The 24,356-nt window shown below is 42.1% G+C and overlaps 1 protein-coding gene across 2 annotated transcripts in view; it reads right to left on the bottom strand.

The window, feature by feature from the left end:
* LOC126198628 (leucine-rich repeat-containing protein 4C-like) overlaps positions 1-24,356 on the bottom strand; it is a 150,765-nt gene that overhangs the window by 54,988 nt on the left and 71,421 nt on the right. Inside the window, exon 3 of one of the 2 annotated variants that reach the window (XM_049935089.1) lies at positions 11,612-13,770. The exons of the other annotated variant lie outside the window; for it this stretch is intronic. Coding sequence (XP_049791046.1) covers positions 13,069-13,770 — 702 coding nt within the window. The 3' untranslated portion in view covers positions 11,612-13,068. Of the gene's footprint in view, positions 1-11,611; positions 13,771-24,356 lie in introns of those variants that run through there. 2 annotated transcript variants of the gene reach the window in all.

Below are 24,356 nucleotides of genomic sequence, written 5' to 3'. Positions count from 1 at the left end.
ATGTGAAGCGGCACTCATCATTGAAGACAATTCTACTTCAGTCAAAGAGATTCCAGGACGAAGACGTGTCTGGAGACTGCCAGAACAGCTCCGTTTTTTTTTTTGTTTTTTTTTTTTTTTGTCTTAGAGTGTATTTTAAAAAACGTTGACGCATTAGTGTGTTATTCCGAATTACGTTCGGTTTCCACTGCGGTTGTGCTCATATGCCAATGAAAACAGCTCCTTAACGTTTATACCTACAACACAATTCTGTGGGAATATTCCCACCGATTGCTCTCGTCATTTGTCAGAACGCACTCGAAATGTTCGCGGAAATGTAAGTCGGAGAAATACATCTCGTTGGAGCATTGCGAGGCACACACAGTTGTATTCTAAGTAACAAGTAATGGATGTGAGCAGCCTTTTCTTTACTACGAGTAGCTTAGACGTTTTTGCTTCTGAAGTCTATGCAGGATAAAATGAGAGATCAAAACTGAATCTACGCTATTTGCAGTGGAGTATGAGACAACAAGTTAGTCAGGCACTAAAACTGCACTTATCGAAGCAAATCTTATCGAAGAATTGATGATAAACACAGTTCACCTGCTACACGTATACCGACAGTGCGCAGTCAATAAAGATAAGCAGTTTAACAAGTTACCGATGCACAGTAACAAAGGAATAGGACAAGTGTTGCGATCAAAATATTTCGACTTCTGCTAATATATATGATACACTTACGATGGACTCAGAAAAAATGAGATACTGAGCACATTACCGTTATTGTGGTTTACATTCCTCTGGCTATGAAACTTCTTTCTTCTGGTTACTAAACCATCATGTGGATAAGGTCACATTTTCATCAACAGTTTATCGAGAAAAACTACTTTTAAATGTTTATATTAGTATCAACGAAACTTTAAAAGCGGGGCGTTTGCAATTCAGACACTAATAAATTCTCAAATAGTAGTAGCAATTTGTTTCTAGTACTTTGTCTAAGAACCTAATATATTAAAACTCACTTTTTGTGTCCATCTGTACTTTGTCATAAATTGTTTTCGAGAAGAATTCTGCCTTGAGCAAACACACCTTTCTTCCCTTGTCACCTATACAAGTAACAGTGAAGTTTCGCCAGCGTCAGTGGGTTCTCCTCAGTTTTCTCTCGAATAACGGGTACAGAATTGCATTAAAACGCAAAGGTCGTTTAAAAAAGCGTCTAATATTTCTACATGAGATGCTGTTGGTGAAAACTATAAGAAAAATTCCGTAATTATCGTTTACGAACTAATATCTGTTTAGATATGGCGCCATTCTGCTTGTGACGACTAAAGTTTATTGTCTGGAATCACAAGAGATGGCACAGTAAATCTCCATAACAGGCATGTGCGCGCACATGCAGTTCCACAATCATGAGGTGAGGCGGGAATATATGGGCAGGAGCTGACGGTGACGGACTCGTAGGATAATACAGTTCACCAAACGACTTAACAGCTGCTGCGTATCACCGATTTCTGCGCGATGAATGAATCACGAACGCTGTTGCGGAAAGGCAACGACTGAAGTTTATCCTCGTACACAATGGTTCAGCCTCCACCTTTTCCCCGGATCGTGTGAAAGTATCACACCACACCGTTCCACAGGCGATGGATTGGTCGAGGTGATCCTGTAGCATGGCCTCCCTCTTCACCGGATCTGAATCTGTTGGATTCCTGTCTATGGATACATCCAAAGGCGTTGGTGTATTCCCAACCCCTCGACAATGTGCAGACGTTCCAGAATCGTGTGACGGTTGCATGTACGGCAGTATGCATTTGAAAGAGCGCGTGATTCACTGTAAAGAAGGGCTGAAGGATGTGTCTGGATGCGTGGTAACCTCATGCGGCGCTGCCTATAGTGTCTAACTCATCGTAACAGACGGTCGGGAATGGCAGGACAGATTGGCGCACATCTCACCAGGGACTGGTTTCTGGGCTAACAATACAGAAACTTTTCTCCTTTTTCTTATGCTTTTGACCAGTACTATCTCCTGTAGAAATATGTGACACTTTTTCAAAAACATCCTGCATATGTTTCAAAAGAGATGGCATAGTAAATTACCATCATACGCATGCGTGGGCACATGCAGTTCATCGGCAATCATGGAGGTGAACCAGGAACGTATGGGCAGTAGCTGACGCTGACTGATTCGTTGGACAATACACATCATGCAACCTTTCACCCATTATTCGAGAGAAAATTAAAAAAAAAAGTGGAGAAGTGTGTTTGCTCAAAGCACAATCCTTCACCGAAACATATTTATAAGAAGTTTACACTAATTGGTGAGTAATCTTACTCGCAAAAGTGAAATAAACAAGTAACTTCACACATAAATCCCAAAGCTACTGGAAAGTTTCGTATAGTAACAACTTCATGTGTCCTCAGTTGCACTCTGTAGGAAATGCAGTAGTTTATTGACAGTGCGATCTATTTCAGAGTAATACAATTCTCTCCTCAACACCACCTTCTGCGACAGAGAGTGTCTCCCAAGATTTCAAATGAATCGGTATTACATCACTGAAATAGTGTATATACCCAGAAAAGAAAAATAGAAAAATTACGACGGCAAAATGGTTTCAAATGTCAAGAACTGCATGACGACTTCGATTTCGAACAACGTTTAACCGAATGCCACTCTTCCGGCGATCATATGGAATTCTACCAGAAATACACTTCAGCTTTGGTCAAACACATTACAAACTAAAATCTAACGTATTACTGAATATCAGTTTGGTGATGATGGAGCGAAATGGAATGAAAACGAGTTCAATATGAGAACCAATGCTAGAAAATATTTACAAAAATGGTTAAGTTGATAACACCTTAAGTGAAATGAACTAATTTAATGACCTGTAATTCTGTGTGCATTGAAGCTACTCACATCCTTCGTTCAACTCTGGTACGCTTTTACTTACCCGTGCTATCCATGTTATGTGAGTGTATTATGTAATTTGACCTAGTGACTCGAAGCCGAAACGGGTCATTTATTTTCTGTAAGACCACCAAGACTGTACACTAATAATAAATAAATGTTACAGTTTTACGCAATGAGCAATGGAAATACAAGTTGTTCAATTACTAGTTTATTAGGTATTGTTGAGTTTGAAGTTAATGTTATGTCACTGAAATAGCTAAAATAAAGAAATATGGGAAATTTTATTTGTCCTATGAAATTAATATTAGCGCAAATAAAGTCATCAGCGAAATCAGATATATACTCAGAAAAGAAGAGTAGAAAAATATCGGCGGAAAAATTGGACGACAAGTCAAAAGCTGCATGACGACCTCTACGTGTAACAACACTTAATCGAACGACTCTCTTCAGTCGATTATGCAGAATTCTACCAGACAGGTAGATACCAACGACCGACGGAACACACTACAACTTGGGCCAAACACATTTCGAACATTAATGTAAACAATAATCGAACATCAGTGTAACTGATAAGGGAGCTAAATGAAAGTGAAACGAATTCAATACAACGACGAATACTAGAAAATATTTACATAAACGTTTCAGTTGTTAAACCTTGAGTGAAATAAACGAAGTTATTGACCTGTAACTCACAAGCTTTTAAAAATGAATGGCAATGACAGAAAAGAAGCATGAGAATTCTCACTATATATTATGTACACGCATCACTGCAAATTTGCTATGAAACGACATTACAATATCATGCAGATAGAATTTAATGATTTAGTTGGCAATGAAAGAGCAAAAAATTACAGCGGTCGACAGACGGGATACTTTGTTCATGTGTCAAATGAACTTGGTGCCAAATTTGTAGGCATGGAGGACACGAAGAAATTCGTGGTAAGAATAGTAAAATTTCTTATGTCACGTGCATGATTCCGCTGTCGGTTGCAACGGATTCCGATGGAACGGAACGAACGGCATGGAGACTTCGTATATTGCTGCAAAGTACGTTGGTTAAGCCCGCCCGGTTAGCCGATCGGTCTAACGCACAGCTTTCCGGAGTGGGAAGGAGCGCCTGGTCCCCGGCACGAATCCGCCCGGCGGACTTGTGTCGAGGTCCGGTGAGCCGGCCAGTCTGTGGATGGTTTTTAGACGGTTTTCCATCTGCCTCGGCGAATGCGGGCTGGTATCCTTTATTCCGCCTCAGTTACACTATGTCGGCCATTGCTGCGCAAACAAGTTCTCCACGTACGCGCACACCACCGTTACTCTAGCACGCAAACATAGGGGCTACACTCGTCTCTCGTCTGGTGTGAGACGTTCCCAGGGGGGGGGGGGGGGTCCACCGGTGGCCGAACCTCACAATAACCCTGGGTTCGGTGTGGGGCGGCGGATGGTTGAAGTGGACTGCGGTAGTCGTCGTCGGGTTGTGGACCACTGCGGCTCCGGCGGAGACGGAGCCTCTCCGTCGTTTCTAGGTCACCGGTTTCCGTTTTAAAACTCGCCACTTTTGAATTAATGAAGGACAAAGGAGTGCAGAAACGAAAATGAGAACATCAGGAATCAACTGCTGACCTCGTGTTTTAAGTGGACTTGACTGCACGCTACCTACAGAAAGACATTGCATGAAGAAAAAAACAGCTTCCTTCTAATTTGATGGGGATGAATTTAGAAAGAAAATTGCGTTTTAGAAGAGACACATTCTGACGCACAGTCCAGTTGCGTAAGCACACTGACATTAAAGAAACCACGAGGTTTGAAGAATATATTGTGACCTTAAAAGAATCACAACGACGATGCCAATATCACACTTGTTTTAGAATTGTTTCCGAGACCGTTTCAGTTGACGTCGCCCCTGTGCATGTGCAGATGTAACTGATTGATCTACAAGGTACAGTAGTTCTTTTTTTATAGATAAATCCCTTTAACGTTAATACTCTCCATTAGTTTCCTCATCTCTATAACGAGGTTGCAAAAGTGCTACAATATTTCGACCAACACATGTGTGTGAAAGGCATTTTTTCAATTATTAAACTAAATAACGTGGAAACCTGAGCTCGAAAACCTATGAAATTTCCTGGGTCTGTTCGTATTCTGACAGCTTGTACGAGATAAAAATTATGTCTTCAGTGCACAAAAAATAATTAAATAATACTGAAATTTGTTTTGTTTGTGATCTATGTCGTTGAGAAATATGAAATATAAAACCAAGTCGTACACTGTAAGACTGAATTGCCATTTAAACATGGCGCATACTGAGTTTTTCCCTCCTCACCCTCTGACAGTGGGGCTTTGGGGTGGGGAGAACATGCCAGCCATGTTGAGCGCTATGGCACTCGTGCCAGGGCATGGGCCGCGAGCCGAGTTCTTGGCCACCCCTGGTGTAGAATATAGATACCCATATCACTTGTTCAACCCTGGCACACTTTTACTAGTTCATCCTGTACATACTCGTATAGTGTGAATGCTTGACCTAGTTTGCTGCAGTGAGTTGTGCCCAGAAAGAGTAATTTATTTTCTGTAAGACAACTAGGACTGTACAGTGTTAATGAATGAACGAATATTATGGGTTTGAGCAGTGAGATGGGGATAACATGTATTCAGGTACAAATTTATTACATATTATTGGATTTACATTTGATGAGATATCTCAGAAAAAAATAACAAAAGCATTAAAATATACTTAAGCTATGAAATTTATGTCAATATAATAGTTTCAATAGCCCAAACACCAGTATGAAATTGCTAATTAAATTCATTTTTCACGTGCTGTTCTTTGAACCAGCACTTGCAATTTTGGTAACTGAAAATATCTTCAACATCATATATAGGAAAATACAATTACTTACTACAGTTACACATTTATAGAACTGTGTCTATTCAGTCTTCATGAGATGTAAACAAGAACAAAACTAGATTTTAAATATAATAGTCTGTTCTTTAACTAATTTGTAGTATTTATGCAAGTGAAACAAGTTAAACAACTCGATACCAAGCAAATATTTATTTTTGACTTAAATTATCACAGTTTCAACCACTGAAGAGTTTTTTCCAGGGAACTTGGGGACATTGACTATATTAGTTTCACGTTAAAGAATAGGTTATTGAATATTGTGAATATAATCCTTACTTCATTATTACTAAAGTTACCTCCATAGAAAACAGACGTTGAAAACCGGCCTGTATGAGTTGCACATTCAGCACTACTGTGTGTAGTGTTAGTACTGGGAGAATGCACTCGTACATCAGTCTACGTCGGTTGTCTTCAGTCCGAGATTATGTCACGATAAAAGATGTTAACTCTCCACAATGGCAAATCTTCTTCATTTCATTCAGATACGTTGACGAATTTCATCAAATAAATATCATATATACAACTATATCAAAGAACTTTGATATATATTTTCCAAGAAGTACTATTTACACATATAAAAATAGATACTGCTGATTAAGAGTCCACTGACATGTAAAAATTGAATACCTTGGTGTTAAGAGTCCATTTGAAATAGCAGGGAAGTTTCAACTCACAAGTGTTACAACAGTACCTACAAAATTAATGAAAGATATACAAAGAGAATTTAGTTTCACAGGCATAAAACCGTGTATTGTCACATACTTTGTACTTCATCAGAAATTGTCTAAACCACTGATAGTGGTGATTTATCTACATGTCGCCATTCTGCTGCAATATAATGAAGGTTAAATGTAAAGTATTAGCAGCGTTTCACTCAAGAGCTTAGGATTCGAATGGCCAACAAAAACCACGAAATAAGTGTACGGACAACAGTTTGTTTCCAAAATGATGTTATTCAGTTCTAGAGCTGTAGGTTCATCTGGATAACAAATTCCTTGTACCTTGTAGTGCTCCTGTACTATACGGTAACACAAGTTTTACGTAAATTCAGCACAATTACACAGCTTTTCGACGGTTGTAAATACAAGTAACGTACTCTACTCAAAGCTACATGAGAGAGTCTAACGCGTTTTCCTATTGAAAAAAATACCTATGTTACAGAAATATTACGAATAAGAATACATCTGAACAAGATTTCTCTTACTGAAAACTTCTTTTCTAAGTTACAAATTGCAGTTTGACTTTATTATGTCAAGCTACAGAGTTCGTACACAGATAATTAAGTACTTTGTAATTCAGTATTGTTAGAAGTAACAAATCTTCTTACGATCAAGTGAAAAATGGGATATACTGATATTCGAAAGTGCTGGACTGAACTTTGTGTAAAAATTTGTTTTGAAATGCGATACAGGACTGTAATTAAGATTATTTTTTGTTTCCTTCGTCACTGTAGTGGGCTGCTCCAGGTCGTGTGCCGACCCGCAGTGGGCGTGGGTGGTCAAACAGTTGACTCGCGGGCACCCGGGCTGCAGTGTGCATGGTCGCGTGCCCTTGGGCTGGAATGGCCCAGTGGTTTGCGCATGCGCAGGACGAGTGCAATGCGGCTACCCTGCTGGTAACCTGGCCTCGCTGCGCATGCTTGCCATTCAGCTTACGGCCTCTCCCTCAGCGGCATTACAGCACGGGGCAGCGCTGGAACAGCCTACAGTGGAGCACGCATCTCTCCGAGAGTAGAGGAATGTTTCTTGAGGGATGTGTGATGTTAGCACTATTTTTGCAATACATTACAGCGAGCGTTCGTCAACAGAAAATTGGTAAGAAAGCTTAGAAAAAAATACCTTTCCAAATTATTTTTTCTGGTAAATAATTTGACATGTTTAGTATCATGACGAGAGTATAAGACGTAGACGTCATTTATCGAATATGGTCAGCATTACTATTATATAATCATAAGAAGAGATTTTGCTTTTGTGGTGGTTCAAGTGAGATTTGATTTTCAGTATCTAGCAATAAGAAACTTACTTTCAGCAGTAACAAAACACATACGTGTTTTAGAAAAAAAATGTTAATCATAAAGCTACATGAAATAAGTACTTCAATAACTGTTCAAAACTTTGTCGCCGAATTAGGAAATAAAGATGAAAATATTTTATTTGTTGTTTTTTTCATTTAAAAAAATGAAGCTGTTATGTGCCTGCCAAAGACATTTGGAAATTGGGAAAACTGATTTCGAACTATATATATGCCTCAAGACTGTCGTGTGGCATTAGCAAAATATATGGCAAGCAATGCGTTTCATGCGTTCTGTTTCTTAAAACGCTTAATTGTTATCTATGTACGACCAAAGAATCTTCAGTTTCTGAATGGGCGTCACACATTCAGCATATGGGCAACGTCGGAGGACATTGCACGGAGCATCACAGTTACTTCTGGCGCTTATGGCAGAAACAGCAGGAGCTCTAAATGGCAGTGATACCAGCACGTGCTTCATCCCGTAAGAGAGCTGGAATTTCGGACGCTGGCATTCTCGACCGCAAGCTGTCAGACGACGCGTGCCTAACTAGATTCGCTGTGAGGCTCAGCTCGTTTCATCGACTGCCCTAAGATGTTGCAGGACAGTAATAAGATTTGATCACGAGGGCAACACACGGTTTTCACCGCTGTGTATTCAACTTCACAAATTAGATGTCGGCTTCTCCTTAGAGAAACTCATTATTTGGTGCTCTTTTCTTATTTTCGGTTTTACTTTTTTTTAATTCTTTATTAGAACACTCGATCATACGCGCTGTAGCTAAACAGGCTCATCGTGTCCGTACATGGACTTCTCACAAAGCCACTGCATTGTGAAGGTTCCATACTGTATACCACTGCTGCTCAGGGGGAAGTGGAGCAGCGAAAAGTACACAAAAATAATGATAATGGTGTGAAATCTGCTCTAATTTTATATTTACAGCAGTAGCTGTTTGCAGTTCATTAATTTTTAACTTTTCCCTAGGTTAAGACGATTTTTTGTACTATTGTGGCCGCTTTTGAGCAGCCTGGCAGTATGGTCAGGTTTTAAGATTTTATTGTCTCATATTAGCCAAGACTTTTGTGAATCACGCAGTTTTACTGTACAGTTTTTGTTTTCTTTTCTTTTTCTTTTTAATTCTAAATTCGTTCCCTCGCCTGCAAGGATTACGCAGGCAGGTAGAGGAAGACAGCTGTCTTTATGGGAGGGCATGGTGGGCTCGTAAATGTAATGTTTGAGGGATGTGATTGTAGTAGGTGGACGTTTGAGGCTTTCGTGTACGCAACATCTCAGGCAGAAAGCTGGTACCATTGCAGCCAGTATTCTACTTGGGACGTAAAACCACTGAACACCTCGACAATAGCTGACTTCATTTAAATGCAATCTCTTGTGCCGAGTACACTATCCCCAACCAAGGTGAAAGGAGTCGCGAACAGCACTACATAGTGTCTCACTTATAAGCAGATGACACATGGGACACGAGCTCACCAGCATTCAGGTGGAATTCCGAAATTTATCTCTGACCACTTGCCACTTTCAATTAATGATTTCTATATTCAGTGTGGTGCTGCATTGGCGTCATGCAGGCCACTGCAGTCACCCACAGGATATTTACGGGCCAGCCATGTCTGTTAATTTGGCCGTTGGGCACTGCAGTACGCTGTTGTCGCATTCTAGAAGACAGTGGGGCAGATGGCGGCGCGCTTCAGCGTGAGGCGAGTTTCACACATGGGTACATGACAAGAACCGAGCTCTTGTCACACTGTATCCAACCAGGGCAAGTATATATGCCACCACTTCTTTCACTGGCACTGTGCATTTATCAACACCCGTCACAGAGCGGTTACAACAAGTGTTACGGAAGGTCCCTTCAGACCGCGGCCTTTTGCAACTGCGATAATCGCACTTCTCCTCTGCATCTTTGGCACTCGCGGAAGGACAGAATTTAGGGGAGAGGAGAAGGAGATATAAACTACTGAGGGTCAAGAACCGAAGAAAGAGCTGTCGGTATCTTTGTGGTATGCTGTACCCACTCTGACCTTGACTGATTTATCGTTGTCATAGAATTTGCAGTACCGTGTTCTTAATAGTTATTTAGTTATTTCTGCAATGGAATAGCTGCACCAGATTAATTTTCTGTACATCATTTATTAATCTGTGTTACGATAGAAAGTGCTCAGAGCCCTTCGACCCAAACTTATAATGTGCAGCTTTTATAAGTTTTGACACTGTATGGAGTGGAATTGGTGTTAATAATTAATACTTGTGTCGTATATGGATCTTACGATGTACATTCAACTGGCCACGATCCGTTTGCGAAGCTTCCGACGTTTTGTAGACAAATTACAGGCCCCACTTACATCTGATAGCTCGAAAGGAACATTTAGGGACTGCATAACTGTGTTAAAACATTTTGCTAGATTCATAACAAAGGAAAATTTTGTACCATCGGATGACGTACCGAACGATAGACGAGTGGAATTTAGGACTGTAAGGCGGGTGCCAGGTGAAAGTGATTCGGCACATAGCCCAGTAACGGCGTCACAAAAAAGGCATTTTGCTGGCAAAAATTGAGGTAGAAGATTCAATTTTATCTTGTGTACGGAGTTAACGCTACGTTGAGTCCAAGTTTTCGAGCTCAGAAGCCCTCGGTAGAACTTTTTGTGGCCAAAAAAACCAAGAAATATTGGCACTTTTTTCAGGTTTTCGTCTATTACTCGGAAACAAAGCAGCGTACTGAAAATGTTACCCTTACCTCAATGAAACCGCATTAAATTTTCGCCGAATGAGCTACTTAAATACCAAAATAGGAGCAGTCGTTTGGCCGGAATCAATTGTCAAGTTTCGTTCATTTTTACCAGCTTAGCTAAAAAGTCGGTTCCAACGCCTGTAATTCAAAAACTGCTACTTCAGTTCAAAAATGTCGAGTTATCAAAGTTGTAGAGTGTGAAATCTCCTGTCGCAAGGCATCTACTTTTTCTGTTTTAGGCACTATTAAGCGTTCGCACACTTGAAAGTCAAAGGAATTTCAGTTTGTTGTTTCTTTTTAAGTCAAAATGAACTCTAGATAAATAAGAAAAGTGTTGCTTTGTCACATTCATTGATTTCCGAAGAAAGGTCACGGTCATTTCTATCTTCACTGTTGAATGGGCTCAGTACAGTAATATACAACAGATCCGGATCAAGACTTATTGTCGACGCTTTTAGTGCAATTGGATGCGCAGCTCCAATAATGGAAGCTTCCCTATTTGAGACGTCCTTGACTGCGCGACCTGAGCATCCTAACCATAACCAGCGAAGGATTCTTCCAGCGCATGTCTGACAACGCCGATTTTAACATATGCAAGATTGACGGGTTGAATGCTTTCCTTCCCACGGGAGGAATCATGGCAGTCTCTCCCTGCACAGCTATAGAGTCTGACAACACTGATCGGGGAAGAAGACGTTCCTATCTAAGAGATGCCACGCGAAGGGGAAGAAAGTCTTCTGAAAAATCTCGCCGTTTAGGGAGACAGGGTTCTTCATCAGACATCATTTTCGATGAAGATACAAATGCTGCAGTCGCACAAGAGTAGTTTCTCGTAAATAAGAGCAACGAGAACGACTTGCTTTTAATGCTCATGAGGAAATTTGAGGATGTAGGTGTTCAAGTGTTACAAGGAGGAGAGTATGCCGATTCATTAGTTGTGCAAGTAGCTATGTCCCATGTTACTGAGTCTGACAGTGTGGCAATCATAAGCGAGGACATAGGCTTGCTTGTTCTCCTAACCGGTAGAGAAGACTCCTAGAACAACCCGTAGTTTCATAAAGTGGGAAATTACTAAACCATATGGAGCAACAGCCACATCTTAAATTGCAAGCTGCTGAACTTGTTAAACCCTCAGCCTCTCAAGACTTAACAGCATAGGCGGTAGAACAGTGTACGGGAATTACAGCTGCGCGGCTTTGGACGACCTCAGGCACGAGCTTTTCGTAAAGTCTGCTCCGAGAAAATCTTTCAAACACGAAAGGCTACCGCAAACATCGCACGCAGCGAGGTGGCACTCACTGTGATCCTACCATGAGCTGTAAGCTTGGCAGGGGCAGAAAACTGATCCGTTCCAGTGCGGCTGGAAGAAAACAGCCTCGTTTCCCCTGACGATGACGAAAGATGCGGCTCCAGATACGCTACTGAACGTGGTTTCCTGTGCACGCAGAACGAGGTGGACAGCAGCATGTGGACGTCCCAAATCTGGACTGAAGTGCTCATCGGCGTGCAAACACTCTTATGGCTTATCTTGCGAGAACGCCCCAGAAACTGGACCCGGCAAGGATGTGGAGAAGGTAGAAGATGTGTTCCAGGTCGAGGAAGTTGGTGACACAGGAGATCGGTTGCTGGGAGCGGGACATGCCGGAGTCTCCCAAACGACGGCGATGGAATTGAAACTTGATAAAATGTTAATCTCTGATATATTATTGTTTTTTAAATCTTGCCATACCATTTTATTTCTTCATTAGTACAAATTTTTATGTTACTCATATGTCCATTACTATGTACTTGGTTTTCATTTTAGCAACCGACTCATACCAATTAAGACATGTGTAAAAACGAATAAAAACATAATTGAACGAAGAAAATTAAAAATGATACACATGCAGAACACATATGTGCTCATTAGAGAGCCATCTCCTCACTGGAGATTTCATTTCATTGAATAACTGTCACTTGAAAGAAAAACAATAGAATGTAATTACTTTGGCTTTTAGGTGCACAAACGTTTAATAGTGCCTAAATCTGAAAAACTATATGGTTTTGTAATATGAAATTCCTTGCTTTATAACGTTGATAACGCGACATTTTTCATTTGGAGTAGTCGCTTTTGAGTTACAGGCGTTCGAGCCGACTTTTTAGCCGAACTGGTAAAAATGAATCAACTTCGACAACTGATTGCGGCCAAATGGCTGCACCGATTTTCACATTTAAATAGGTCATTCGAGTCAACATTTAATGCTCTTTCAGTTTGGTTAGGGTAACATTTAAAGTTGGATGGATAATTTCCGAATAATTGACGAAAGCCTTAAAAAAAGTGCCAAAATTTCTTGAGCTTTTGGCTGCAAAAAGTTGTCCCGAGGGTTTTCGAGATCGAAAACTGGGATTAAATGTACTGTCAACTATACACACAACATAAAAATATGAAATCTTTTACCTCTTTTTTGCAAGCAAAACGTACCCCGGTACTGGAATAACATAACGGCTCTCCCCGTCACCTGAGGAAACTGTTGCAAGGTAGCTTAAATGCTCGCAGGAGCTGGTCGACTTGCTACTTGTTCTGAATTCATGTTTGTAATTGGTATGCGAACTGTCTGACTACCACCTAGAATCTCGTATATGTGTTCCTCTCGACGTTGACCTCTTTCACACGCTTTGCGAATGTAGGTGAGTAGTAACGCTGTAAGTAGTGCTGTAACGACGAGAAAGACCCACTGTGCCAGGGTGGGGATGAAGGTCACCTCTGCGTAGGCGAGAACGTCGCCTGTTGCCTGCCGCTCGGCGGGGTCCCGCCCGCTCCCAGGGTCTCCCACCTTATTCACCTGCCGAGTGCCACTCGTCGTCGCCTCCTGGGAAGAGCACTCGGTCCACTGGAACGTCAGATCGGCGTCCAGGAGTATCAGCTGGGGGATCGGTTCCAGAATGCACTCGGATACGAGCTGGAGGTTGTTACCCCGCAGTCGTAATTCGCTGAGGGCCGGCACCTTGGAGAAAACCTGGTCCGGTAGTTTGCCGAGGCTGCAGAAGGACATGTCGAGGGCGGACAGCGAGCTGGAGACCAGCATGGGGCCCCGGCCAGGCAGCACCAGCGGGTTCCAGGACAGGTCCAGAAGCTCCAGCCGGCGGCACTCGGCGAACGCGTCGCGGGGCAGCACGTTCAGCTCGTTGTGCGAGATGTTGACCTCCTTGAGGTCTCTCAGCGTGTAGAACGCGTCGGGGGATATCTGCAAGGAAAGGTACCAGAAGTGACGTTACACGCTGTATCTCATCCACATCTCGTGGTCTAGGGGCCAGCGTTGCTGTTTCTGGATCACGGGTCCCCAGGTTCGATTCCCGGCCAGGTTAGGGATTTTCTCTGCTCGGTAACTGGGTGTTTGTGTTGTCCCCATCATTTCATCATCATCCTCATTTGTGAGACTAGATTGGTTTGTGTAAAAATTGGGAATTGTACGGGCGCTGATGACCACGCAGTTGAGCATCTCACAAAGCAAATATCATCATCATCGTCATACAGCATCTCAGGTGAGAGAACGAATTGTGACACATTAATTGAGGGACGTTTCTGAAATATGGCTGAATTACTCCGCAAGCATGTCCTCAAGCTATGATATCATAATTTTTATCTTAATTTATTCATCAATTATGGCAAAAAACGTGATGAAACACACACGACAAAAATACATCTTAGTTTCGAACGTACGCCATTTTGCTATTTTGTAACTTTTTGGAACTTTGGTCCAGGAAACAACCATTTAATGATATTACCATACCGTGGTCGCATATGAGTTGTTACTGCTGAGGACAGTGTCCTCCACAGCAGCGCGGACGGGCCTGCTCCACGCCAGCGTTTCCTGCATCGCCAAGGAGTGTACATAGATCTGATGACGATCTCTATAGTACTTCGAAAGCGGTCATCCACAAACAAAAAGTAACAACTTACATGCGGCCACGACTGTGTTTACTAAAGGAATTATTGTTTCATCAAATTAAAAAAAAAACTGTGCTGAAACGTTCCCTTAGAAAAATTTATGAATGATTGTGCTGGTAAACCCCTTACGTTATTTGATTTTCAAACAGCTGAGCGAAACTGAACGTACTCAGACATTTCTCTCTTTACTTATTATGATCATCACTAAACTGACACACAGTATTTTTAGCGCAACGCAATCTGACTTTAAAAAATCCCTACAAAAGAATGGCCCTGGCTATCAATAAGCAATACCGTTCATGAATCACTTACCTCACAAAAATCTTCGTTACTCTAACTACTGCAATACGGTGAGCGCCAATACTGGCAGCTAAATAAAAGATTCTAACTACTGAAGTCACTAACTACTGATAAGGCATAGATAACAAATGAAAGATTTTGATAGAGAACAAACAATGTATTTACCTTAATAGTGTTCAAAAGTCATAATATATATTAGTCCACGATATCCAATGTTACAAATTTACTCTCTCTGATGGACACATGTCCAGATCATCCGCTCTCAAAACTGCCATCTCTCTCCCCACATCCACCACTGCTGGCGGCTCACCTCCAACTGAGCAACGCTACGCGCTGTTAACAGCCAACTGCCCAACACTACAATGGCGAATATTCCAACAATGCAAACTAGCCACAGACTGCACATAGCACAGTCAGTGATTTTCATACAGAGCGCTACATGATGTTACCAACATAAAAACCTAAACAGCCTACTTAAAGTGCTATTACTCTGTGCACAATATCCTGCAGGTTAATTAAATTGTTTGTTTTTTGATTTCGGATAAGAACTACTGCAGGCGTTCCGTCATAAGACACATCTAATTTTGGAAGGATCAACATTAACTCTTCGGATGGGAGGCTTAATAATGACTCGTCGATTGCTTCATCACTTTTTCCAAAAAAATATAAAAAACTCTCTTATATTATAGGCCGACCGAGGAGAATGGATCCTTAATAACCACCATATATCTTTTAAATTATGCAACTGCGTGAGGAGGTTTCAAAAACAGATAAAGGTACATAAAGCAATAGCGACGGAAGTTGAGCGCCTTGTTCCCACAGCGCAGCCGCACAATACCATACACAGTGTCACAACCTGCTTCAGTCATTAGTACATAAACCTCTACTACATTCTGAGCCACCAGGATGACATTTGGTAATCGGAAAATGTGGGACGCCACAGCAAAATTGTTAGAATGGTTTCAGTCTACCGGACTAATGGAGCATATTAGCAAACTGATGCTGAATCGAAGTCAAAGGATTTCAGGTGGCTAACGCTGCTCCACATCCTATTGCTAATTGTGAGTAACTCTTAATCACTGATTCGGCATCGACAATGACCAGCCAGGGAGGTGGTGAAACGGCCCGACGTAGACTGTCCTTGCCGCAGCCATGGTGAAGTTCTACACAGGCCATCCGAGCGTGGATACCATCGCTGTTCATCACGGGAGAAGGCTGCAGAGAACAAGACAGCGTGTACACTGAACTGGACATCAGTGGCGTGATGTAGCCGCCGATCAGGGCTAATGTAGCTTGCTAAGTTGCTGCAGACGTGTTGTGACGACACCATGGATGCCGTTACGTCCTCCAGCTCCTGCAAAATCGATGTCTTTGAACGAGGAGGTGTCTATGTGCCGCTGTTAAATGTACACAGATAAGCCACATCATTATGACCACTACCCAACGCGACGTTGGGTGCCAAGCACGTGGCGCGCTAACGAAAGAATGTTAGTGGAGCCGACACGGAAGGGGGTCACCCTAGCGAAGATACGGGCTGCAAATGGGGAAAGCCATTCACATAAACAACTTTCACAAACGGCAAATTATTATTACGCAGAGCCCGTGAACGAGTATCTTGAAAGCGGCGAAGCTGGTCGAATGTTGACTTGCTACTCTCGTGAGCATCTACGGAAAGAGGTAAAAGGAAGTGAAACTACCGCTAGGTGCTAAATGGTTGGACGTCCACGTTTTTTCACAGAAGTTGAGGTTCGGAGGTTTGCTTCCTCTGTAAAGTAGGATAGATGGTGATCTCCGGCATCTCTGGCGAAAGAACACAGTGCTGGTGCACGTACGTTTCTGAGAACACCGCTCATCGTACATTGTTGAACATAGATCCCCGCGGCAGACCATCGTTACGTGTCCACATGTTGACCAAACGGCCAGCCGCTGTGGCCGAGCGGTTCTAGGCGCTTCAGTCCGGAACCGCGCTGCTGCTACGGTCGCAGATTCGAATGCTGCCTCGGGCATGGATGTGTGTGGTGTCCTTAGGTTAGTTAGGTTTAAGTAGTTCTAAGTCTAGGGGACTGATGACCTCATCTACATCTACATCTACATACATACTCCGCAATCTACAATATGGTGCTTGGCGGAGGGTACCTCGTACCACAACTAGCATCTTCTCTCCCTGTTCCACTCCCAAACAGAACGAGGGAAAAATGACTGCATATATGCCTCTGTACGAGCCCTAATCTCTTATCTTATCTTTGTGGTCTTTCCGCGAAATGTAAGTTGGCGGCAGTAGTCTCTAGATGACCAGAGTCAGCTTCTTATCGAATAGGAGTCTGAAAAACTGGGACTGTACAATGATGTCCACACACTGCGTAATAATAAGCCATAGGAAACTGGCCTAAGCAGAGACCTTTTGGATGGTACCTTGGAGCTTGCATTCAACCGAACGCTACAGACCGGGAGCTGTACCAAATGTAAAAGTCACTGCCAAGCAGCATTGCATGACCAATGGTCTGATGGAGATCACGAGTCTATGATGGTTGTGAGGGAAAGAAACACTCAGCATAGAGCTGTGAAGGATGCCATTTTCTTGGACTCATGAGGCACTAAGTGATGTAACAACTCTAAACCGAAACAATTGGCAAACAAAAACTGATGAATAAAAATCAGAAGGGGGCCTCAAAAGCCTCAGTTGAGGACATGAAAAGTCTGATGTTACCAGTGGTAGCGTGTACCTTATGTAGGTAAAGAAAGACTGGTGAAAGAGGTGCTGGTCTCTAAAAAAAATGTGTCAGGTTGCTGTTTCTTACCTAAACAAATGATTGTGGATCATCCCACTGAGAACCCACACTGATTCACATTGATAGGGGGACAAAAGGCCTTCCAATTCAACATAATCTTCCAGCATCATCAGAAAGTAGTTGTCGACGGATGTTGGATTTTTGCATGGGTGAAACATTAGGACGATGATAATATCTTACCCTTGTGATAGGAAAACAACTTCCAGCCAATACAGCCAAAGTCCCTGAGGACTATGAGTAACATTCAGATGTAGGATCGTCTGATTATGAATGCCTTTATGCTAGCACTCTGGTCAAGTGATCTAATGACAAGCGTATGGAAGTTGAAGTGTGTTATCATATATTTTCTTTTTTCCTGGCTGGTTAAAAAAAATGGCTCTGAGCACTAAGGGACTCAACTTCTGAGGTCATATAAGTCCCCTAGAACTTAGAACTACTTAAACCTAACTAACCTAAGGACATCACACACATCCATGCCCAAGGCAGGATTCGAACCTGCGACCGTAGCGGTCCCGCGGTTCCAGACTGAAGCGCCTAGAACCGCACGGCCACACTGGCCGGCTCCTGGCTGGTTAATTCCACAGTTTACAGACACAGTGAAACTGACAGTCTACTGTTCCTCGCAAATGCGAGAAACCTGGAAACATCACAAGCCAACCCAAAAAAAAAACAAAAGCTTCTACTCACATTTCCGATGAATAAACATTGAAGAAGAGGGGTGATTTTGGGTGTCTTTGTGTCCTGAAGCCTGGCTCCTTCACAAGCTCCTCAGATGTTAAGTCCCACAGTACTTGGAGCCATTTCATTCGTTAACCCAACGACATCCATCAGTTACGATTGCAGTGAGCGCCGGACCATCGGGATTCGACGGACGACCAACGGAAACATGTCGGCTCTTCTGGTGAATCACATTTTGCTACACTAGGTGGATGGTCGTCTCCACAGACGCCGTCGTCTAGGTGAACGGCGGCGCGCCGCCGACACACGATGGTGGGAGCAGTTTTACGCTATCGGAGACATTCTCTTGCGCTTGCAGCTACCAGCTGACAGCTGCGGACCACGTGCATCCCTTCATGCTTATATCTTGCCCGACGGCGATGTCGTCTTTCAGCAGTATAGTTCTCTGTGTCTCGGAGCTAAAACCGTGCTACAGTGATTTGAGGAGCATTATAGTGACTCATGTCTCGATTAACAAATTGGCCTGATGCAAATCCTATAGCGCCCGTATTAGTCGCTATCGGGCGCTATCACCGTGTACGGAAATCGGCGACCCGTTATACGGGTGAATTACACGACATGTGCGTGGACATCTAATGCCACATACCTCCAGAAACCCACCAACAAACTGTTGCATCCCTGATATGCAGAATCACTGATGTATTCCGTTCCGAAGACGAACAAACAAGCGACTAAGCAGGTGGTCGTAATGGCGTGTCTCATTTGTGCACTTTTCAGTAATGTCTTGTCTGTGAAACTCGTAAATTCTTAATGATTACTTCAGTGTTTTTGATATTGTGGAGGAGACGTCAAAACGTTGCTGTATAAATGTTTTGTAATTAACATTTACGAAATTTCAGTCACCAGCTTTCTCTTCCGAATGCGAAAATATTTTGTTGAGCCCAACCTACATAGGTAGGAATGATCATCAAAATAAAATAAGAGAAATCAGAGCTCGAACAGAAAGGTTCGAAAAACGTCGTTGCTTTAATGACTTCCATCCCAACTCGCGTATCATATCTGCCACACTCTGTCCCCTATTACGTGATAATACAAAACGAGCTGCCCTTTTTTGCACCCTTTCGATGTCCTCCGTCAATCCCACCTGGTAAGGATCCCACACCGCGCAGCAATATTCTAACAGAGGACGAACGAGTGTAGTGTAAACTGTCTCTTTAGTGGACTTGTTGCATCTTGTAAGTGTCCTGCCAATGAAACGCAACCTTTGGCTCGCTTTCCCCACAATATTATCTATATATCTCAGACAGGGAAACCATTGCGCCATTAGACTCCCAAGCTTTTCCTCTTGTCGTTCCCATTTTTGGAACTCTTTTTCTTTGGGAAAATGCGCAGTAGGCTGACGCCAGCAAACACTGTTGCTATATGGTTCTCCGGTGGCCATGCCTTTTCTGTTTTTTTGCTACGCGGCTGGCACACAGCTGTTAGACGTAGTAGCTAACAAGCAGTGGTAAATTCATATAAGAGTGCGCTCTGCAAGAATCAATATTTGAGCTTGAGATCTTGAAATTCATGGAGGAAGTTGACGATTAGTGTTTTCTGCAGTAGCAAGACGCCCCATCTAAACCGTAGCCACTCACGCAAGATATATCCAGGCAAAATTTGGTGCTGCAAGAACAGCACCTTCAATACATCAAGACCCGTACCAAAAGCAGGCAATATGGTGTGTTTGGTCTATACATATAATATGAGGTGTGAAGATACTGCTAGAGCATATTTACACCATACTCTCCAGTGCAGTATCTCTAAAAGGCATGCTGTCTCGTGTTATTTCACAACCATTATTGTTGCCGCATAGACGGATATTTTAGAAAGAATCGTAGTGACATTTTTGGAACAATATAATAACAGTTTATGGCAGATGGAGTTACATTTTTTTACAAGTACCTTACAACCATTTTTGTTTAAATACTATCAAAGTGCTATTAAACGAAAGACGCTGTTATGTGTGATTATATTGTTCGTTACTACGGCATATTTCGGCGTGATTGCCGTTTTCATGTTATTTGTGAAAATTACAGACTTTGCCACAATATATCAGTTTTTTCTTTTGTTGACCAAAAAGGAGGTTGCAGTTAGCGTAACAATTGGTGTGGTAAATTTTCATAAGACAATAATGTTGTACAAATTTGATAGTCCTTGTTGTAACAGTACTTGATTAATTTAACTTGCTTAGTTTCTCAAGACAAAAGTAAATCCATCTACGTTCTAATAAGTAAGTTCTTCTCTTTCAAAAGTTTCGTAAAGCTGATTGCTAAAACATTGACGCTATATCTATTGTGAATTTCATTCTATTACTGAAAATTAAAGTTGCATACCTTCAAAGATAATATCATTAACAGTTTAAAGTTCAATGGAACTCTTTTCAAGATTTGTTCTCTCAGTGATGGCTACCAACTTTTAGTAGACAGTATGCGCTATTACTTTCAGAAGGCAAATACTGAAGGTGAGTTTGCACTGGTTCCTGTCCCAGTTGCAAATACTGACACCGTGCTTTAGTGGGAAACCTCAGTTACCAAGCCGATAAGTAGAGTAAGAGTGAAGTGCAGAGAGGAATGTTGATTCTAGAGGGAATGAAGCCCCGTCACACCCTCAAATTCCACTAAATGTTCCGCAGTTATTACCATTGCCTTAATAATAGGCAGCGATTAGGTTTCACAAAAGAGTTCAGGTGAAGTAAAAGCAATAGTTAATTATAATTACAATTTTTAATAATCTTTGCGAGTTCGTGATTCGACGTTACGAGAACCACTCAGGGTTGAAGCAAGTTCAAGCAGTTTAGTAGGCGCAAACAGCCGCTTGTAATTATAAACTATAGAAGTTCCTTAAGCTGATAGAGAGAGCAGAGAGAAGAGAGGTTTTAAGTCATGTTGCTAGCTGCAAGTACAGGCCTCTAGTTCCAAGGTTGCCCCCGAAGACCTCTCAGAGTGACCTCTGTAAGTATCACATTTTAATGTTCCCATGTAGGTTTCACATTCCTTTTTGATCCCACGCTGATCTAATTGTAAGTGTGATGAGCAACGGAACTATACTTCATTATGCGCAACTGATTATTTTATCGGATTTTCTTCTCGGATTTCTTATCGGATTTTCTTCTCGTACCGTCAAATAATTTAAGCGGACTTAGGTAATTATGCATCTGAGTACACCACTATAGTATAAGTAAATACCTTTCTTAATTCGTGAATTGACTAATAATTAATGTCGCTATGCGTTTGCCGTTTATTACGAAACTTACCGTAATTATATTCCCAGACATACACTCATGTTTTGGAAATTGATGAATATGAAAGCCAAATCACTTCTAACTAAAAAAAGATAACTGTTTAAGCGAAAGTTGTTTATTTTGGTAGCACAGGGAATTTCCGTGGAACTGCACTCTCTCGTCACGTTGTGCTTCATTATTGCTGACGTAGTGGATTGTTTTGTCTCCATTGCAGAAAATAGCCAGTTGGCTACCTACTGAGCTGCAAGAGTTTCCCGCGCTAAGTTGTAAAATGAAACGAGGATAGTGCTCAATATTGAAAATCGTTACAAGAAAACATACGCATCTATATCATGCTCTTGATATATGGAGACTACTGCTTCAGAATTGACGACGAAGAACCTTAGTTACAAAGTCTAGGGCAATGAAGAATCTGTTGAAGTTCCAGGTACGTCGCCCTCTCTTGATTTAACTTTCGAGAAAATTGACGTTGGTGCTTAGATAAATCACAGATCTATTGGCCGTGATTTAACAATGAAGTTTATTACTGAGTCTTGTATGTCATCTAAAGAGTTTGCTTTTCCTGCCACGGAGCCAAAAAGAAAATTGTGTTTGCAGCATCAGTGGCTAAAAGCCTATGCTTGGTTGATGTACTCACTGAAACTAGATGGGGTCCTATGTAAATATTGTGTTATGTCCAGTAAAGAACAAGCTACGTGAAATGATTAAAACTTTGGTGCAATGGAAAGATACACGTGACGTGTTTGAAAAACACGAATAAATTATTGGAAACAAAACGAATATCTGATAATTTTGTTCTGATAATACTGTTGCCAACTTTACTCACAAACAAGAAAATGTCGTCATTCGTATGAATTTCGCACTTAAAATAAAAATACAGTGCAACAGACGTGCTCAGAGCTGAAGCCATGCTGCTGTTGGGAAGACTGGATATACTATTTCGGAGAAAAAATGACTAAATGATTCAGTATCTACACTGCTGGATATCACCGGTCCAGTCTGGAATGACGGCAACTTCACAGCTACACTGAGGATGCGTTTGAAATATGGGGACGTGCCTGTCAGAAATCACGTAGAAACCGCGCCATTAAATGCACTTTACTCAAGTCGGAGCAATGAACTAGTATCCGTTTACGGCTTTTTAATTCAATAAAATACCACCAATAAAGCGAATGGGTCACAGTTTTTTTTTTATTATTTTGACAGGTGACACCTGCGATATGTGAGGGACAGACAGGGTCTCACTGCGTCTAGGCTATGTCGAAAGACCGTTTGAGGTGTCCTTGGAACTGTTCCAGTACGTGAGTTAACAGGTCGAGGGTTAGTGGCAGTGATCGTGCACACTCTAGAAAACTATGAACTTGATATGCCTTATCTGTGTCGGCAAGCAATGCCGCAATGAGTGGATATCTTCGAGGGGTGCAAGCTGTAATTCGTGAAAAGTTTCCTCAACCTAAATATGTACACTGCAGTTTTCACGGCCCCGGTCTGACTCTGCTCAGTCATTTCGAAACTGCACACACACGTATCCTCAGCTGTAAATTTCACTGAGGATTGTTCACAAATGTTCAAATGTGTGTGAAATTTGCTAAGGTCATCAGTCCCTAAGCTTACACACTACTTAACCTAAATTATCCTAAGGACAAACACCCACACCCATGCCCGAGGGAGGACTCGAACCTCCGCCGGGACCAGCCGCACAGTCCATGACTGCAGCACCTGAGACCGCTCGGCTAATCCCGCGCGGCTGATTGTTCACAAAGCACAAATGTTCTGAAAGTAAAAGTCACGGAATATTGCGATGAGCATATCACAAGGACCAGTCTTTTGTCTATACGTGAAGCGAGATGGGTTGAAAGATACGATTCACTGATAAGAGTAAGGAATATTTACATTCCAATCTTGTACGCTCTGGACGTGCTGTTAACAGAGCCGCAAACTGGATACCTCGGATAGGGCCAGCCACGTCCTTTGTGCTTTGGAGAAGAGCGAATTCCTGGTCTCACTTTTAACAATTAAAGAAATGTTTTCATTAATAAGCACTTCAGAAAGTCCAGTGTTATCTCCCAAAGGCAACTGAAAATGTACAACATATTTGCGACGTCTTGAGTGACATTGCAGATTGCAGATTCAAAGAACTGTTCTCTGAAATAAAGCTGGTAGCAGAAGAAGCTAGAACCGAACTACATCGTATTAATTCACAACAGAGGTAGATATAAAATGTGGCATTACCATGTGATGTCACTACTCCAGAGGACTGCTTCGTATTTGACAACGTAACGGCGCAGATGCATTAAAGATTTGTGAATCAAAAGTCATCGGTTACCGCCTTAACTTCAGTTTTACGAAAACAATGCACTGACGAGCATTTTGCTAACAGAGAATCCATTGCTACAAACATGCGGACAGCCACATTGATGAATGTGGGTTCAAGTCAGAAATGCAATTGCAGAAGCGCCGATTGAATAAAATACCAAAGCCGGCCGGTGTGGCCGTGCGGTTAAAGGCGCTTCAGTCTGGAACCGCGTGACCGCTACGGTCGCAGGTTCGAATCCTGCCTCGGGCATGGATGTGTGTGATGTCCTTAGGTTAGTTAGGTTTAATTAGTTCTAAGTTCTAGGCGACTGATGACCTCAGAAGTTAAGTCGCATAGTCCTCAGAGCCATTTGAACCATTTTAAAATACCAAATGCTAATCGACCTAATTGTGCTCTCGCAGCTTTATCTCACTGCAGTGAAGATTTTTTTCGTTAATACGAACCGTGAAAGCTTTGGCTACCATTCCACTACCCACAGCAATGCCTGGGAGGATCTTCTCATCATCAAGAAGACA

The sequence above is a fragment of the Schistocerca nitens genome, chromosome 8 (genome assembly GCF_023898315.1).
Source record: "Schistocerca nitens isolate TAMUIC-IGC-003100 chromosome 8, iqSchNite1.1, whole genome shotgun sequence".
Taxonomy (NCBI): Eukaryota; Metazoa; Arthropoda; class Insecta; order Orthoptera; family Acrididae; genus Schistocerca; species Schistocerca nitens.
This window is presented reverse-complemented; position numbering and strand designations above follow the sequence as displayed.